The sequence below is a fragment of the Cuculus canorus genome, chromosome 1, assembly GCF_017976375.1.
Source record: "Cuculus canorus isolate bCucCan1 chromosome 1, bCucCan1.pri, whole genome shotgun sequence".
Taxonomy (NCBI): Eukaryota; Metazoa; Chordata; class Aves; order Cuculiformes; family Cuculidae; genus Cuculus; species Cuculus canorus.
Genome location: NC_071401.1, coordinates 142,730,099 through 142,747,963, shown reverse-complemented (window position 1 = coordinate 142,747,963; position 17,865 = coordinate 142,730,099). Strand labels below are relative to the sequence as shown.

The 17,865-nt window shown below is 50.2% G+C and overlaps 1 protein-coding gene and 1 pseudogene across 1 annotated transcript in view; one reads left to right on the top strand and one right to left on the bottom strand.

The window, feature by feature from the left end:
- Window positions 1-5,390: 5,390 nt before the first annotated feature.
- The window catches only part of CACNA2D4 (calcium voltage-gated channel auxiliary subunit alpha2delta 4), a 133,039-nt gene continuing 120,564 nt past the window's right edge, over window positions 5,391-17,865 (bottom strand). Inside the window, exons 36-39 of the mRNA XM_054067780.1 lie at window positions 12,144-12,261; window positions 8,033-8,145; window positions 7,328-7,410; window positions 5,391-6,565 (exon numbers count right to left, since the gene is read on the bottom strand). Of these exons, the coding sequence (XP_053923755.1) occupies window positions 6,479-6,565; window positions 7,328-7,410; window positions 8,033-8,145; window positions 12,144-12,261 (401 nt within the window). The 3' untranslated portion in view covers window positions 5,391-6,478. The remainder of the gene's footprint in view (window positions 6,566-7,327; window positions 7,411-8,032; window positions 8,146-12,143; window positions 12,262-17,865) is intronic.
- On the top strand, window positions 14,018-17,861 carry LOC128852273 (uncharacterized; annotated as a pseudogene).

Genomic DNA, 17,865 nt, shown 5'->3' with positions numbered 1-17,865 from the left:
AACCTATAGCATCAGCGTACTTGCTGTTGCCAGCATAGGGACTTCCTTGGGAGCTTCCCGATCCTTCCCTGCTGCCCATGAGAGGCCGGCCGCTCCCACGATGGCCAAGGGGTGGCAGGACCTCTGGGAATGCTGGCAGCCTCCTGCCACCATCCGCAGCCTTTCCTCATGGAGGGCTGAGGAAGCACTTACGTGCATCCCTGTGCTCCTCAGAACGCTGGCGGGAAGAACAAGAGCGGCTGCTGGCTCTGGCGGGGCCAAACGGAGCTCAGTGCACAGCCCTCTCCTACCGCCGTTGGGAAAAGCAGGGTGCCCGGGCACCCAAAGTGCGAGGCGGCAGCAGGAGGCAAAGCAGGAAGAGCTAATGGAATTTCCTGTGCAGCCCACAAGGTATTTACTGAAGAAATGTGCTTGGTGACATTTGAATGGGGCTATTACAGTTTGCGTCACTTGCAGCTGACGAGCTGCATTGCTGTGGCTGATGTCATGGTAAGTAATGACAGCAGCATTTGCTGTCTGAGTGACTGGAGGCGTGAAGGCTCTTTTCAAGTGTGGTCAGAGGTGGCATAGGGGCCTTGCAGCTGGGGCAGGGCAGGCCAAAGGTGTGGGGGAAAAACTGTGCTGAGGGGTGGGGCAGCTCCCCAGCATCCACGGGCGACAGGAGCAGCAACCTCCTCCAGCAAAGGGTCCAGCCAGTGATGGAGGCACACAGTGCATGGAAGTTTGATGCTTCTTCCCTGCTTGCTTTGGAAAAATTGCTTCATGCAAAAGTGCATGCGACGTTTGGCCCCTCTAACCCCACCTCCCCTGCAAGCAGAGGCATGTAAGAGTGCAGAGTTTCTGTGCAGAAAGTACCAGTGGCTTTGTCAGCAGAAAAAGCGTCTGTTAGTAGAAAAGACTTTGAGGTGCTCTAGTCTGAGAGGTGCCCATAGAATGGTTTGGGTTGGAAGGGACCTTAAGGATCATCTAGTTTGAACACCTTCCACCAGACCTGACTGCTCAAAGACCCATCCAACCTGGCTTTGAACACTTCTAGGGAGGGGGCATCCACAAATTCCCTGGGCAACCTGTGCCAGTGCCTTATGATCCTCATGGGGAAGAATTTCTTCCTAATATCTAATCTAAATCTTCCCCTCTCCAATTTAAAGCCAGTCCCCCTTGTCCTATCACTACATGCCCTTGTAAGAAGTCTCTTCCCAGCCTTCTTGTACTTCCCTTCATGTACTGGAAGGCTGCTATAAGGTCTCCTCCAAGACTTCTATTCTTCAGACTGGGAGAATAAAACCATAAAACCAAACGAGACTGTGGTATTGGTCCTTTGCTGTGACAAGGGAGGGCATCTCCCTCTTTGCTCTACTTGGAGTGTATGGCTTCTCCATGCAGCTGCTGTCGTCTCCAGCCTGCAACGTGCCAGGCTCTTGCTGAGTAGAAGCCAAATCAGACCAGTCTGCTGAAAAGCTGCTGCTTTTGTGACTGCTCCCAATTGCAAACAGCTGCTGTAAATCCAGGGCTGAATTTCCTACTATTTTGTAAGATGAGGTCATACCCATCTGGCCATACTCAAAGGTGTAGTCATCTGTCTGCTCTGTCCTAAGGCATGATTGAAGGGAGGGCACATGTACACAAAGCTGTGTGAGGTATGTGTCCCCCTTCTCGCGGCTTGGACGCCCTCATTGCCCCTTGCAGCATTTGGGAGGGGACACGGTTGCTTCAGCCTGCGGTAGGGTGTTTCTGAAGCCCGTAAGGAGCCTAATGGGGAGATTTCAGGTCCCTTCCCAGTTCCCTCTCCACCTATCCGGAGCAAATTGACTGCAGATTTAGGGCTTGTGAAGCCTTTGGTTAGTGCGGCAGCCAGACACGGTTGGGTGGGTCCGAAGGACACCCCTTGCTGCAGAACACCGCCTGTGACTTTTCTCCCATCTAGTCTTGCCTTCATAGAACAAATCCTGGTGCCTGCAGTTTGTGTGCTTACAGGGATGGGCAGGGACTCGCAGGAGGTACAGTTGTGATTTTTAGTGCCATGTAACAATGGCAGCGGGATGCTGCTCGGCTGGAAGTGAGAGATGCCTCCTCTCACAGCTGCTCCGCTGCTGGTTGAGTCCTGTGGTCTCAGATCTCTGTTTGATTTTCTGACCTATTTTCATCTGCTGTGCCCAGCATACGGCTGAACAACGTTGGGAGCTGGAGCAGCTGCTCTTCCCAGGGATTTTTCTCTCACTGTAGGGCCATGAACCATTATCTCTGCCAGTCGAGCAAAACAAGCAGTGGAATTTGCTTAACTCCATATCAGAGGCAAGAAACGGGTATACGTGCTGGGGTCTGCTTTGCTGGGGGGAAAAAAACCGGCAAGCCATACCTGGGCACAGCTCATCCCGCCATGGATCAGCAGCACCACGGGAAGAAAAGGGCTGTGTTTGCATCCTAATAAATAGCTGAGACAAACCTCATGTACAGAAGCAGAACTTCTCCCAAGTGACAGGTGATAGGACAAGGGGGAACGGCCTCAAGCTGCGCCGGGGAAGGTTCAGACTGGACATCAGGACAAAATTTTTCACAGATAGGGTGATTGTGCACTGGCAGAGGCTGCCCAGGAAGATGACTGAGTCACGATCCCTGGAGGTTTTTAAAAGATGGGTAGATGAGGTGGTTGGGGACATGGTTTAGTGGCAGATAGGAATGGTTGGACTCGATGATCCAAGAGGTCTTTTCCAACTTGGTGATCCTATGGTTCTGTGTGTCTCGGGAGCACCAGCCGCTGTGGCCAAGCACACCTGCTGAGGTTCCAAGGGCAACCATGAGGGGGAACTTGGGAGACTTGCCTCCTCCTCACTCCCTGCAGCAATTCCTCTGTTCCTCCAGCCGTGTGTCTAACGAGTCACACCTCCTCTGCGGGCAGCAGGGAGTCTCCCACAGACCTCAGTGCAAATGGTGCAAATAGAGCTTCCCAGGGACCCTGAAGTCTCCTCCATCCTCCTGTGCAGGAGGTGGGTAAGAGGAGATGCCTAGGATGTACGTATCAACCAATGAGCGCAACTGCATGGGCTCTCACTGAAGCACAGTGGGAGCGAGTGGTGCAGCCTCGTTAGTGGGCGTGAGAAGACATCTCCACCCACGGACCTGTAGACAGAGGTTGGAGAACTGGGCGGCAGGAGTGGGGCACCCCCAGAGTGGCCCTGGCTCAGGTGGCAGGGGACTGTGGGGTCATATCTTACCCTCACCCCCTCGCAGGTGCCACTCTCCTCTGGAGAAACACCAGTACATTTCCCATTTGTTGCCATCTGGTTTCACCGTCCAGTCCCCAACTCAAGCCCTGAAGTGTGAGTGGCAGGGGAGGTGTTTGTTGGGGGGCACAGGGACACTTGGGGGGCATCTAGTGAGCAAGTGTGGCCTGATGGGTTGGGATGCGATCTGTGGGATGCTATTGGCACAGGCTGAGGTGAGTGCTTGGCAACCACCAAGCAGCCAGCCATGCCCACAGCCTGGATCTTGCTGCCCAGCGGGTGCCTGGGGAGGCGCTGACACAGCAGTGCTAAGAATCATAGAATCATTAAGGTTGGAAAAGACCTCTAAGATCATCCACTCCAACCATCAGCCCCTCACCACCATGACTACTAAACGATGTCATGAAGTGCCACCTCTACATGTTTTTTGAGCACCTCCAGGGAAGGAGACTCCACCACTTCCCTGGGCAGCCTGTTCCAATGCTTCACCACTCTTTCAATAAAGAAATTTTTTTGCACTCCAGCACCGACTGCACGGAGGGTGAAGTTCATCCTTCTGCTGCTCACTGCAGCAGCTCAACGCTGCAAATGGAGCAAGTGGCTCCGCAGCCTGTTTCCCAGAGGGTGCTCAGGTTTTAAGTCAAGGCCTGTAGCAAAGCTTCAACCTTATTTTTTGGTTTAAGAAATTTAAGATCTTTAAGAAAAAAGTTCTCACGGTTGTCCTATTCCCTCCGGTTACAACCTATGCAGAAATTCACTGAAGAAACTAAACTGAATTTAATTGACATCTTCACTCCCGCAGTGCAGGTCTCTTATTGTGGACTAATGCACCTGAAATCAAATGTGGTTCATGTATAGCAGGGCAATGTGTATTTATATCTCTTTTTTTAAGCTGCGTGGAGATGAGACTGCTAATCCTTTCTGACAGGGATGTTGCCCTTGAGAGTGGTGCCCCGGGAAGGCAGGCACCGAGGGCAGGCGCACAGAGCTGTGGGAGCTGTGCCAGCTGGTGGGGGATGCTCTGAGCCGGTGGCTCCTCTGTCTGCGAGCAACTCCTGACTCCTTGGGCTTGACAGTAGCCCTTTTCTCTCCACACTGCCTTCATCTTCCTTGTCCGATTCTGGCTTTGATAAGGTCACTGCATCTGAAGCCCGGGAACATCTCCACCTCCAGATTTACTTCCAGTAGCGCAGCCGTTCCTCTCATTTTTGCCCTAACACCATCTCCAGTGAGGCAAAACTCACCACAGCAGGAGCTGTAACATCCTGAAAAATCCCCAACAGACTTGGTTGTGATCAGTGCTGTCCTTTTAGTGTTGGGTGATACTGGTGACAAGAGAGGCAGCATCCATATTAACCCTAACACACCTGAGGTGTGTTTGTGGTCTCCTGCTCATGCTGGGAGAAGGACAACCTTCGTGTGAGGATGAAGCCCTTTCCCATAAAACTGCCCTTTGCAGCAGCTGCTTCTGGGTCTAACCCCGGCGGCAGCAGTGGCTGTGTGAGTGGTGGCTTGGTGGGCTCGGTGAGGAGCCCCACAGCTCCACGCACACGTTGAGGGCAGCATTGTGGGCAATGAGTGAGGAGGGTGTGGGTGCTCGCCCTGCAGGAGGTGGCAGCTCGGTGTGATGAACCATGTGACAATAGGGGGGTTGGGAGGGGTGCAGGAGGCTCTCAAAGTGGCTTGCCTGGAAGAACAGGCCAAGGTAAGGCACTGAGTTGCTACCCGGCTTCCTCGGTGCCACTGCAGCGTACCAACGGGTGCTGGGGTGGCTACAGACAGGGATGGTGCAGAGCTCAAAGTGAGTACTTGTTTCCATCTGTAGCCATTCCTCTGGCATCCCTACTCCTGGCACATACCCCACTGGTGCCAGGACCCCTTCTCTGCCCAAGGGGTGACAGAGAGCCATGGGCTGTGGAGTGCAACCAGCTGAACTGCACGGCCAGGTGCTCTTCTTCCCATAGCTGCAGTAAAAACAGTGGTGTAGCGAGAAGGAGCGCTTCTTTGCATCCCCATGAGTTGCCAGAGTATCCGTGATGGCCAGGCCCCTGCAGCTGCGTTTGCAGTTCCTCCACTCGCACCCTGTCCCCATGGGCTTGGAGGGGAGAGGAGTTTCTGGGAGTGTAAGGTTGCGATTAGCATCAAATATAACATGATGAAGCTTAAGTATCTATTTAAAATATGCCATATATTTTGTTCTTAACAAGACGGTATGGAGCAGTTCATACAAAAAATAAAAGGAAATACGGGTGCTCCCCACCCATTGTCCATAAAGCTCTGTGAGAAATGGCCTATGCCCACCAGCTGGGAATGCCAGGCTCAGGCTGCCCGCCCTGGGACAACCAAAGGCAGCTTCAGTGAGCAGGGTAGTGCTGCTCCAAAGGGAAAATTGCCCATTTCTTAGCTGCTTCTGCAATGAAACTAGCAGGCAGTGGGGAACATATTCCCTCTTTTGGTGAGCTGTACATAACCCCTTCCCAGGGGTAAGTCCACAACTACGCAAGAATTCAGATGCTGTGCTAGCAGTTTTAGGAGGTGTCTCCTCAGTTGAGTAGCCGTAGCTGCAGCTAACTAGTCAAGCCGTGCTACTTCCCATCGTCTAGTTGCATGTTAAGTTAGTGCAGTTCAGGTTAGGCTCCACATCCTGCCCCTGGAATCCCGGTTGAGGACCACCCCAAGACCAGGAGATGCTGCCTACTTGCTGGGAACCACTTAGTGCCCTGTTATGGCAGGGCTGTGCCTGGGTTGCTCCAGTCCTGGGTGCTCAGAATCCTGGTGGCTCCCACATCAGACAGTGTCCCCTGTTCCTTCTGCTCTCCGAAGGCCAGATCTGCCCCACTGAACTCTCTGCCTCCTAGGACAAACTATCCCAAAGAGGATCTGAGGGAGGCAGTGTGATGGTGAAATCCGAGCCATGCCAACCACCTTGGCCATCGCATCTGTGAGCTGATGGCCAGGAGGAGCAGCTCCATAGGTAGTCTGCTTGGAGCCAACCCTGCCGGTCCTCGCACAGGCCTTCTGCTGCAGACTTTTGAGGAAGAAGCAGCTTCCACCACTGGCAACACACTGAACATTGTGGAGAAGGACACAAGACATGTTGTGCTGTGTCATTAACACCTCAGTCTCCTCGAGGAGTCGCAGTGGGCGTCCAAGAACAGCCTGTGACCCCTATCTCCGCCTCTTCCACCACTCTGGTCAGTGGCAGCCCCCTTCCTTCCTGGGTCTCTGCCGCATAAGGTGTGTTGTTGCAGGCAGTGTCACCGCAGGAGCAGCGCCAGGGGCAGAAGGAGCAGTGTTGGTGAGACGGAGACCTCGGCAGCGCCACCACAGTCTTGGGCATTTTCCTAAGAGACAGGAGAGGAGGTGTCAACTTGCCTATAGCCAGGACGGTTGCTGGCAGAGGGAAGGGAGCCTGCTCATTGCCTTTGGATGGGGGAGCTATGCCTGTGGCACAAGACCAAGAGGAAGGATCACTGGGAGCAAAGAAAGGGACTGGTTTGATGCCCACGGGCCATAGCAGCTATCTGCAAGCTAGGAACCACCCACCTCCCTGGCTCTTGCCATGCTCTGCCCAGCACCCCGATTTTTATCCCTCAGCCTCAGAGGCTGCAGCAGGATCAGCTCCCATCTTCACATTCCTCCCGCAGCTCCTTCCAGAGTCCCTTGCCCACAAGTGGTCACTGTCCCTGTTCCTGGCCCCACAGGGCAGGGACAATCAGCTGTGATGCCTCGCACGCTGTGTGAAGGTGCCCAGGAAAAACTCCTGCCAGCCTTGCAGGTGAGAGAGCTGCCTGGCTGACCAAGCCCAGGTCACAAGGGCTGCTTACAGGAATTGGGGTTCTTCCTGTAGGTGAACCCTCTGAAGAAACCCAGCAGCTCTGTGATGTTAAAGCTCCAGCCCTTCCCAGGTGAAAGTAGTGTGACCATTCTCCTGCTAGGAAGCCCCTAGGGGAGTCACACAGCCGTGTCTGGGTCCAGCCAGTGGGGTGGACGTGCAAGACACAACGCAGGGGTGCAAGAGGAGACATATGCACATGGGCACAGGCACATCCATGGTGAAACCCAGCTGTGTGCCCTCCCCCCCGTCCTGTGCAGCCCCTCGGTACCTCAGGGTGAAAAGCATGGCACGTGTCTGGGCGCCGCCTCAGCTTCTGGGACCTCATTCGTTCACACTTCACAGAAGCGTTATGTGCGAGGATGTTAAGGAAACTGGCAGCAGCAGGCAGGGAGAAGGAGGATGACTGCCACACAGACCCATGGGGCCCTGATGCAAACTGTCTATGGGTAACCACACAGCCTGGGAGACAAAGTAAGGAGGACAAAGGAAGGGCAGGTCACCCTGCATGGGCTGGAGACATCTCCAGGTGCTAGAAGGCAGCAAGAAATGACAGGCAAATGAAAGCGGGCAAAACACATAGAGAGAGCTCAGCTTCACAATGACAAGCTGCATCACATTGCTGCCCTTACAAGGAGTGAGGGATGAAGATCCACCAGGGGTGGGTTACAGAAACACCTAGAAGCACTGCTGACCCTCTCTCTTGGCCTGTCCCACCCTCATGTTCATACAGTGCATCTGATAGCCTTGGGTGGAGGTGACCGGCTTCTTCTTCAGGGACTGGAGGGCAGAACTGTCACCCCCTCTTCACCACAGCACAACCCTACCCACTCTGTGTCTCTTTTCCTGGCTGTCTCACAGGTCAGGCCATGCCCTCCACCCCATGACAACTGTTGGAACAAGTTTTCCACCCAAGCAAACATGGAGACAAAATGGCCTGTGGACATGTACATCCCTGCTGCACGTGGAAGGATATATTTGACCTCTTTTACATCCAGCAGAACAGGTGGGAAGATGCTGCAGTCACAGGTGGCATCTATGACAAGGACCAGGAGGTTACTGCTGGCAATCTGTTGTGCCACAAACATCCTACAAAAAAAAGAGCATATGGGAGAAAACACATCCCTCCTGCTGCAATTTCAGAGTGGCTGCCCTAGCATCACCTGGTCCTGTCACACCTTTTTGGTCTCAGGAAGCTCCAAATTGGCTCGGATTTACAAATACTAGGCAAAAAAAAGCCAAAATCAAATGCAAAACTCAACCAACTAACAAAGAAACCTCCATCCAACAAACAAAAACGAACACAAGCCCTCCCAAACACATGGATCAGCATCAAAATGGGGCACCATGTCACAGTAGATGACACCTGAGAAGGCCTGGCTTCATTTAGAGCATTCAAGCAGACTACAGAAAGGTCCAGTGACGAGCACAGGCACATGCCAGGGAGAATGTGTCTAGATATTATATTTTGCCCGATGACACGCACATGAGGGCTAGGACAGCATCACTGCCCAATTGTGCAGGCAGCAAAGAGCTTGTGTGGGCAGAGCAGGATGAGGGCAGGCATGTGTTTTGGCTGCTTGTAGGCTTGTGTGCATGTGTGTGGGCAGCTCAGGCATGCCTCTGTCCTTACGAGTCTGTGTGCACCTGTGACTGTGGGTTTGCACACTGGCACATGTACGTCTGCTGCACGCCTTGGTGAGCATGAGGGGGCAGGGGGTGCCTGTCCAAGCATATAGACAGCGGTGTTACCGCAAAACACTGTACGTCTTGGCATCGCACCAGCCCGTGCCAACCATCCGCCTTACGCCTTGCAGGACTTGCCTGCCTTCTGGCAGTGCAGAGGCTGCAGCCAGCTGAAGCAAGGCTGAGCTGCCCACGCTGTCATCCTTTATGTACAGCCCTGGCAAGGAGGCTGCAGGCTGGTCTGGGGCTGCTGGGCACAGGGAAGGCCAGGGACAGTGGGCTCAGTGTGCCTATGCTGGTGGCAAGGCTGCAATGCTGCAGCTATTACCTGGCTCTGTGCACTCCCAGTCCTGCTAACCCCCTCCCAGCCAAGGGAAAGGGCTTCTAGATCAGAAATACAGGTTTGTGAGGATACGATTGGGTGCTCCATCCCTGGAAGTGTTCAAGGCTGGGTTGGATGGGGCTTTGGGCAGCCTGATCTGGTGCCCATGGCAGGGGGGTTGAAACTAGATGATCTTTAAGGTCCCTTCTAACCCAAAGTATTCTATGATTCTATGACCACAGCACTGACCAATCTTACTGCACTGGAGAACTGCCCTTTCTCCCTGGTTATTCATCATCTAATTTTGGTGCGTTCTAGCCCCCAGGGATTTTTGCATTCACTTTTAGACGTATTAAATATCACATGCTGCAGCATGGGACCATTTAATTATTATTCCTGGCTGATGACTGCTTTAGGTGCTTTGACAAACAGGTATTAACCCATACACACAGTCATTAACCAGGATAGAAGTGCTCCATGCACCAATCTGCAAGTCATCATTTTGCCCAGGATGGAGCATCCAGCCTTTTCTTGGGCCACTGAGAAACATCTGGGCTTGTGAGTCATGATGGGGAAAGCCTGGGTGCCCTAGTGCGCCAATGGCTAATGCTCCACAAAGCCTGCAACAGGGCATGTATCTCTCCTAAACATAAATGATGCAGATGTGATGTGCCCAGTATGTAGATGGTGCAACTATGCCTGTAGCTATGAAGGAGCTGAGCAGGACTGATGGTGCTGGTGAGATGCTGCTTCAATCTCCTGTACCGTAAGTCAGTGAATCAAGCAGGACAGACAGTGGGAGACACGGGGTTTATCATAGAATAGAATCATAGAATCAATTACATTGGAAAAGACCTTTAAGATCATAAAGTCCAGCCGTAAACTTAACAATGCCAAGTCCACCTCTAAACCATGTCCCTAAGCACTACATCAACACACCTTTTAAATACTTCCAGGGATGGTGACAAGCACTTTCCTGGGCAGCCTGATCCAATGCTTGACAACCCTTTCAGTGAAGGAATTTTATCTGATGTCCAGACTAAATCTCCCCTGGTGCAATTTGAGGCTGTTTCTTCTCATCCTATTGCTTGTTACTTGGGAGAAGAGCCCAACATGCAACCTCATTACAGGTAGTTGTAGAGAACAATATGGTCTCCCCTCAGCCTTCTCCAGACTAAACAACCTCAGTTCCCTCAGCCAGTCCCCGTAACGCTTGTATTCCAGACCCTTCACCAGTTTTGTTGCCCTTCTCTGGACACGCTCCAGCAGCTCAATGTCTTTCCTGTAGTGAGGGGCCCAAAACCGCGCACAGCATCCAAGGTGCAGCCTCACCACTGCTGAGTACAGGGAGGGTGATCACTTCCCTACACCTGCTGGCCTCGCTATTTCTGATATAAAGAAAAAAAAAAAAATCATCACCCTGAGATTATTCAGTGCCTCCCCAGCTTCCACCACTCAGCAGGTGGCTGTAACCACCACAGTACAAAATAACTGGGGTGGAAATGTCTGCCAGCTTTCCGAGGGAGGGCAGATGGGTGCTGGGCCCCAGTGAGGAGAAGGCACTGCAGCAAGGAGGAGAAGGCACTGTCAGACCCGTGATGGAGATCTTTGCAGCAACAACTTATCACATGAACGAGGCAGTTTGGGCACTCAGGTGCTCTGGATCATAGAATCATAGAATCATAGAATCATAGAATCATAGAATCACAGAATAGTTTGTGTTGGAGGGACCTTAAAGATCATCCAGTTCCAACACCCCTGCCATGGGCAGGGACATCCCACTAGATCAGGCTGCCCAAGGCCCCATCCAACCTGGCCTTGAACACCTCCAGGGATGGGGCAGCCACAGCTTCCCTGGGCAACATGTGCCAGTGCCTCACCACTCTCCTGGTGAAGAAATTCTTCCTTATGTCTAGCCTAAATCTGCCCTTCTCCAGTTTATACCCATTGCCCCTCGTCCTATCACTACAAGTCTTTGTGAACAGTTCCTCCCCAGCTTCTCTTCTTCAGGCTGAACAACCTCAACTCTCTCAGCCTGTCCACGTACAGGAGGTGCTCCAGCCCTCTGATCATCTTTGTAGCCTCCTCTGGACCCATTCCAACAGCTCCATATCCTTCTTACGCTGAGGATTTCAGAACTGGACACAATACTCCAGATGAGGTCTCACAAGAGAGGAATAGAGGGGCAGAATTACCTCCCTCGACCCGCTGGCCACAGGATCTATCCAAAGCTTATGCACCTACACAATACCTTTTTGTCACCAAATCTTCAATCTCTTCTTCTAAAACATTTGGCAAAGCCTCGTTTTCCTAAAGTCATGCTGACTAGTGCAGGCTGTTTTCATAACCTTTAAGTCTTTCCTGCAGTGGGTCCAACTGATCCTAAAGTCAAACTAAGCAAGACTGGTATTTTTAAAGAGAGATTCCTGTCAGATCTGTTTGGATGCCTCATGTTAAGAAAAGCTGGACCAGCAGAAATTAATCTTTCTGCATGTGATACAGAGCCATGGAAAACAGACTCTTTTCACTATGAGTTTTCTGTTGTTTTGCACTGTTCATTCTTTCATGAAAATGGAAAATAAAAAAAAGTGGACCTGTGTTTTCAGCTTTTTTTTTCTCTGTAGAAAAACAGAAAAGAAGGAAAATGAAAAAAAAGAGGAAAGGGAAAGCTGAAAGCATTGCAAAAAGGAAAATTTTCAAAGGGGAAAACCTTTTCCAGAAATGTCAAAAAACAGAATAAGTTCCTTTCTGAAATCAGTGGAATGGAAAGATATATATATTTAAATGCATTTCCCCCCATTCTACAGCCACCTCTGCTTATCAAGAGATGGTTATATTTTTTTCTTTTTTTCTTGCTAAGTGGTAACTTGGTTATTTGCAGCTCCTTATTGTCCAGCGTGGCTGCTTAGCTCTGTGGCCAGAGCTGCAAATGTGACATTGACCATAGGATGGGCAGAGCAGCAGGTGACTTCTCAGATTTCAGCTGTCATTGATGGGCTCTGCAACAATGCTCATGTGCTGTCATGAGCTAAGAATAGGTGCGCAAGCCCCTAAATGAAAGGGAAGCTGCATTTCTTACTTTTGGCAGTCTCCACACTCAATCAGCCCGTTGGTCTCCTTGATGGCTGGCTCATACACGAAGACAGGGTACTCGGTGTCGCAGGGCTGCAAAGTGTCATGCTTTTTGTGCCTATGAGCTGCAACGGTAAGGAGATGAGGTGAGAAATGAATAATAGAATCACAGAACCATAGAATCATTTAGATTGGAAAAGACCTTCAGGATCATTGAACCCAACCCTGAAACTAATACTGTCAAGTCCATCACTTAACCATGCCCCTAAGCACAACATCTACTTGTCTTTTAAATACCTCCAGGGATGGTGACTCCACCATTTCCATGGGCAGCCTCTGCCAGTGCCTGACAGCCCTTTCTGTGAAGACATTTTTCCTGATGTCCAATCTAAACCTCCCTTGTTGCAATGTGAGGCCATTTCCTCTCGTCTTATCACTTGTTACTTGGGAGAAGAGACCAACATCCACCTCTCTACAACCTCCTTTCAGGTAGCTGTAGAGAGTGGAAATGTCCCCCCTCACCCTCCTCTTCTCCAGACTAAACACCCACAGTTCCCTGAGCCGCTCCTTGTAAGACTTGGGTTCCAAACTTTTCATCAGCTTCGTTGCTCTTCTCTGGATACACACACAAATGAAGGGCAGAGGATCGTATAGGAACAGTCTACACTGGGATGGAAGCATTTAAGTCTAGTGATGTAGGCTGGAGGAGCAGCCCTGCATTGCCCCTTGGACAGTGTAAGTACCTATCAGGGAAGGAGAATGAGATGCTGCAGAAATCAGCCAGGCAGTGATCCCTGCTCCCACTAGGTGGTGTGGGAAAACCGGACTATGTGAGAAATGTGCCAAACATTCCCACTCGCCTCCCTGAAGCAAGCCCGAACCCTTCCCTGCTGAAGCCCCAGCCATGAACCCCGGCAGCCACAGCAACCCAGGGACTCCTGAGGCCACCTGCACGGGGGCATCTGGGCTCTCGTACCCCAGTGTTCAAAGGAGAGGAGGTCTACTGAATCAGCAGTGTTTATAAAAGTCCCACTCCTCAGCCCTGGTTCACACACTTATTTAAACACTCAGAGCTGCGACTGGGCTGGTCCTCAGTGCCTGTGCTGAGGGATCTGCCTCTGCAGGGACCCTTTGGTGGGGTTCTCCATCAGCTGCTGATCCTTCCTGAGACCACTAACTTTTCAGAGTAAGCCCACAGTAGGCAATTTGAGAAACTGAATATGTGTCACATTTAAAAGAAAACACCGCCAGCAAACGGATCCGGCCTGAGATCGCAGGGAAGCAGATGACAGCTCTCAAGGACCAGCAGAGACCTGGCTAATGTGTGGTGCTGGATCCTGGAGGAAGCCATCCACAGCAGAGGATGGGACTCTGTGGGACTCTCACATTAATTCGGGGATGAGAGAGAGCTGAATCGCTTTACTGAGCCTCCCTCAAGAACCAAGGGCATGCTTTCTGGGAGTTCATCCTTGCCTGAAACTGACTTGGGCTCTTCCGGCAATTTTCTGTGGCCAGATATAGCCAAGCCACCTCTTACCTCTGTAAGACACAGAGGAACATTCCCAATGGAAATACAAAGCTTTATTGTGAGGGGAGAGGTGGTTGTGGCTGAGCCAACAACAAATATGAGAAATGGTTTCTTCATCAGCTTTGGGTCTGAGCACAAAAGACTTGCTCTGCAGCCTTCCACCCACACAGTGGCTGCAGGCAGCACTGCTGGGGGGATAGGCAGAGAAAAGAGTCCTTCTGATGAGGAGGAGAACAGCTTATCTCTTGCAGCAGTGGCATTGGTGATTTATAGAAAAATGCAGCAACACAGGCTTTAATCAGTAAATGTATTGTAAGAAGGCACCAAGAGGGCATCTGTGATCCTGATGCATCCCTGTAAAATCTTCACTGAGATCTGTGGTATCCTCTCCCCTGACACTGCTGGGGCACACAAGAAAGGGGTAAACACCACCCCATGGAACTTGCCCTCTAAACAATGTGGATTATGTGAGAAAGTGAAAAGCTAGATGATTTTCTCTGGTTTTTCACCATGGTGATTCAGTGACACAAAACATCCACTTAAGAGCCGGGAGCTACAGCCCAACCTCTCTCCTTTAATGCCTTCCCTAGGTGAATATGAGGAGTACTCAAACAACGTGCCAGCAGTCCAGAGTCCCCCATAGCTGTGCCCTGTGCTTTTCTTCTGAACTCTCAAAAAATGTAACTTGTAGGGCAGCCTCCTACTTAAATCCTCCCAGAGGGTGGGACCCACCTTTCAGTATCATGGTTAGGTTCATCTTGCATAGATCCAAAAGCATACAGGTCTTGATTTCAGCATGATGCCTTGGTCTGTATTCGTCTTGGATTCACACTAAATTAGTCAATTAAACTCACCTTTTTGGGGTCTGGTAGTGACTCTGCCATGAGCCAGGAGCTGCCTGCCTGTGTTCTGTTAGTATTTGCCATCCATCTGTGCAAGCTCCGCACTAGAAAAGCACTGAAAACCCCCTCCCATTTTTGCTAATGCAGAATGCCTTTGAATAGTACCTGTCACAGGGATGAACAGTCCTGAGGGCATTCAGAATAAGCAGTACAAGACCCTGTTACTGAGGTAGATTTCAAAGGCTTAGACATTTCTGATGAAACACGCAGAATATATCCATTCATTGTAAAGACAGAAGCGTCAAACGCTTTCTGGCTTAAACCAGCTCCAGGGCTGGTAAGCATATTCTGGCCAGTGAAGTGCCTGATGGACTAAAGGAGTGTGAGGAACCAGAGTGGGAACTCTTTCCTTCAGCCTTGATTCACTGTACTAGCAGCTGGGAAATCAGCCCCAGACTCTGAAATAGGTGGCCAGACTACCATAGCCTGGGCCAGGGTCAGACCTTCGTAGGGATATGCTTGTGCCAAGACCACATTGGTCCCTCATCCACGAACCATCAAAGTCCCATTGTGTTACCCCTGGATTCACAGCACTGAGAGACTGGAGCTGTCACAGCTGTATAGCTGCTCGCAAGAATTTAGCATGTTGCTCATGTCAGGAGTGGCAAAGGGTCCTGACATAGCAGAGATTTCATCCAGGTCCTCATTTTTCCCCCATTCCCGGCAAAGAATGACATTCTCCACTAGCTCCAGCCTACTGAGGTAGTGTCATCAAAGTGGATAGAGTTAAAACCATACAAAAAATGGGGCAGAGGGCTGATCAGACCACCAGCTTGTAAAATATGGGATGGAAGGAGATTTGAGGCTCTCCAAGCCTCAGCCAGCACTGAATCAGGGCCATTGTGCTGAATGTGGGCTTGGAGAACTGGGCCTCAAGGGCAACTAAAGAGACAGTAAAACCCACACCCAGGATAAACCCCCACCCTCCACCAGTGCTTACCAGCACTGTTTGCTGGCCTGACCCACACAAATGAGCAAGAGCTGTACCTCAGCTCTGGACACAGGACCAGAAAGGCAACACTTAAGCAGTAATTCTGGGGCAAACTGGAATGTGGTGGCACTTACTGGAGCAGCCCATGCTTCTGGAGGCAAGTGTTGTGAAGTACACTGGGTTTGATGCCTTCAAGGGCAATTTTGCAGTGCAGCATGGGCAGTAAGTCACAAATAGAGGTTATGTTTGTGTTTGCAATCTTTCACAAATATCTGTGATTTGACTTGCTCTGGCTTAGCCTCACCACACGCACCAAGCTGTATTTTTAAACTGTGCTAAACTGGCACAAGTCCCCTGCACAGACCATCTTGAATCAGTTTCTTGGCACAGACAAAATGAAAAGAAGTCACTTTAAAACCTCTTAACTTCTGTACAGTGACAAGACCTATGACACAGATTATGCTTAAGCCTTCTGCCGCTTAATTTGCTTGGAAGCAAGGCAGCTACAGCAGTATTGAGAAGTTCAGAGGATCCCAGTAGCTTGTACTTCATCAGCAAAATGCTTGGGTTGAGCCTCTGCATGCACATGCTGGACATCAAAATGCTATCATCGCTCTGAGAGTCTGGTGGTCAGGGATTATTAAGCAGTCAGAGAGGCTGATAACAAGTTGCAAACTTTATAGCAAAGAGTGAGTTAATTCCAGGCTGTCATTGCTACCATCTGCACTTCCAGAAAGACTTTGTCAGACATTTGGCAACCAATCCTTCTAAGCAGCAAAGGCAGCCACTGCACATTGTTATGAACTATACAGCCCAGATTATGAACTCTTTCCCACCAGCAGTAATCAAGGATAACTGCACCCAAGTCAGTGGCTTTACTCGGGGACACATGAGACAAAACCTGCCACTTAGTTACAAATACAGAACATAATTTCATCAATTCTTTTGTAAAATATCCTCTGTGTACATTACTATGCAGTCAAAAAGAAACCTTTGTGAGCTACAGAATTCTAGAAATAGTCCTTTCTAGGCTGTATGCCTTGGCTGGAAGTATTTTTGTCTTAATTAAAGGCTTTCAGACCTGTGGTGTTGTCCATAAAAGCAGACAATGTTATAAACACAGAGAGGAGTGAGATGCTGAGAACAGTGAAAAAACTGTGGAAGCAAACATGCCTTCTCACTACCTCTGAAAAACAGATTTGCATGATTATTGCAGTCTGAATACATCATGCTCGTATTCTAATGGCAAGTCTCGCCTTCCCAGGAAGCAAGAGAACTTGGGAAGCAGAAATAGGCTCAGTGCTGCAGAGCCAGAGGTGCACAGTCAAACACTAGAACCCCAACCATTAATTCCCCTGCACATATCCCTGAATAAATGTGTACTCAATTTCTCTCCAACAAATGTCTCCTTTTCTCCATGCATTTTGCATATACCAGCCTTGGCATGCAGTCAAGAAAATGTTAACATTTCTGGCAAAAATCTACAGCTCCTTCTTAACAACATGTGCAAACCATTTCTTCCAACCGCAATAGTATTCCTCCACCCTGCTACTCTCCCCTCCTCCACGGATACTCATTTTTTTCATCCATAGTCACGCTCTCTTTCTCTTTCTTTTCTTCATAGAGTAAGACACATTCCAACTGTCATTACTTGTCTATCTCTACCTCACATATACGTCTTTCTGGGCAGAGAGCAAATCAGCAAATACAAGTTGGATATGGAAGCAGGGAGATACAAACAGGGTCACAGTCTGGACTCTGTCTGGAGGGATTGCTAACTAGTGTGTAGGAACAGATTAACGAGCCAGAGCATATACTTATCAGTTGAACTGCTTGAAAATAATTCTGTGTTATCCTGGAGCTGGGCTGGGATTCATCACAAGAAGCTAAGTCATGGGGTGTGGAAAAGAAGACTTAAGTTGCCTCTCGACAGCTGAAGTCTATAAGACTGATAGAGTTTTTCTCGCGAGAAGGCACAGGGTTGGTCTTTGGTTTTTGTGTAACGGCCGAGAAGAACAAGGCAGCTGGGAACCAAAGTGCTTTAAGGACATGCCATGGTACACAGGCTACAGGCTCACAGTAACTAACAAATGATGGTTTGGTCTGTGCCCACAGTCAATGAGGAAGCTACTGTGTTCCTTGTTTTACTGACTTCTCAGTGACAGACCTTCAATCAGCAGCTGAGCCAGCTAAATAAGCAACAGCATCGCTTGCTTCTATGCAGAGCAGGGAATTCAAACCAGGCACAGCCTTGTCCCTGCCACACTCTTCTGCAAGTTCCCCACTGTCCAAGAGGTGGAAAAAAGCCTTTCCTAGCCTGGGATTTCTAGCTAAATCCCCCTCTTTTCGCTGTTAAGTGGTACTACTT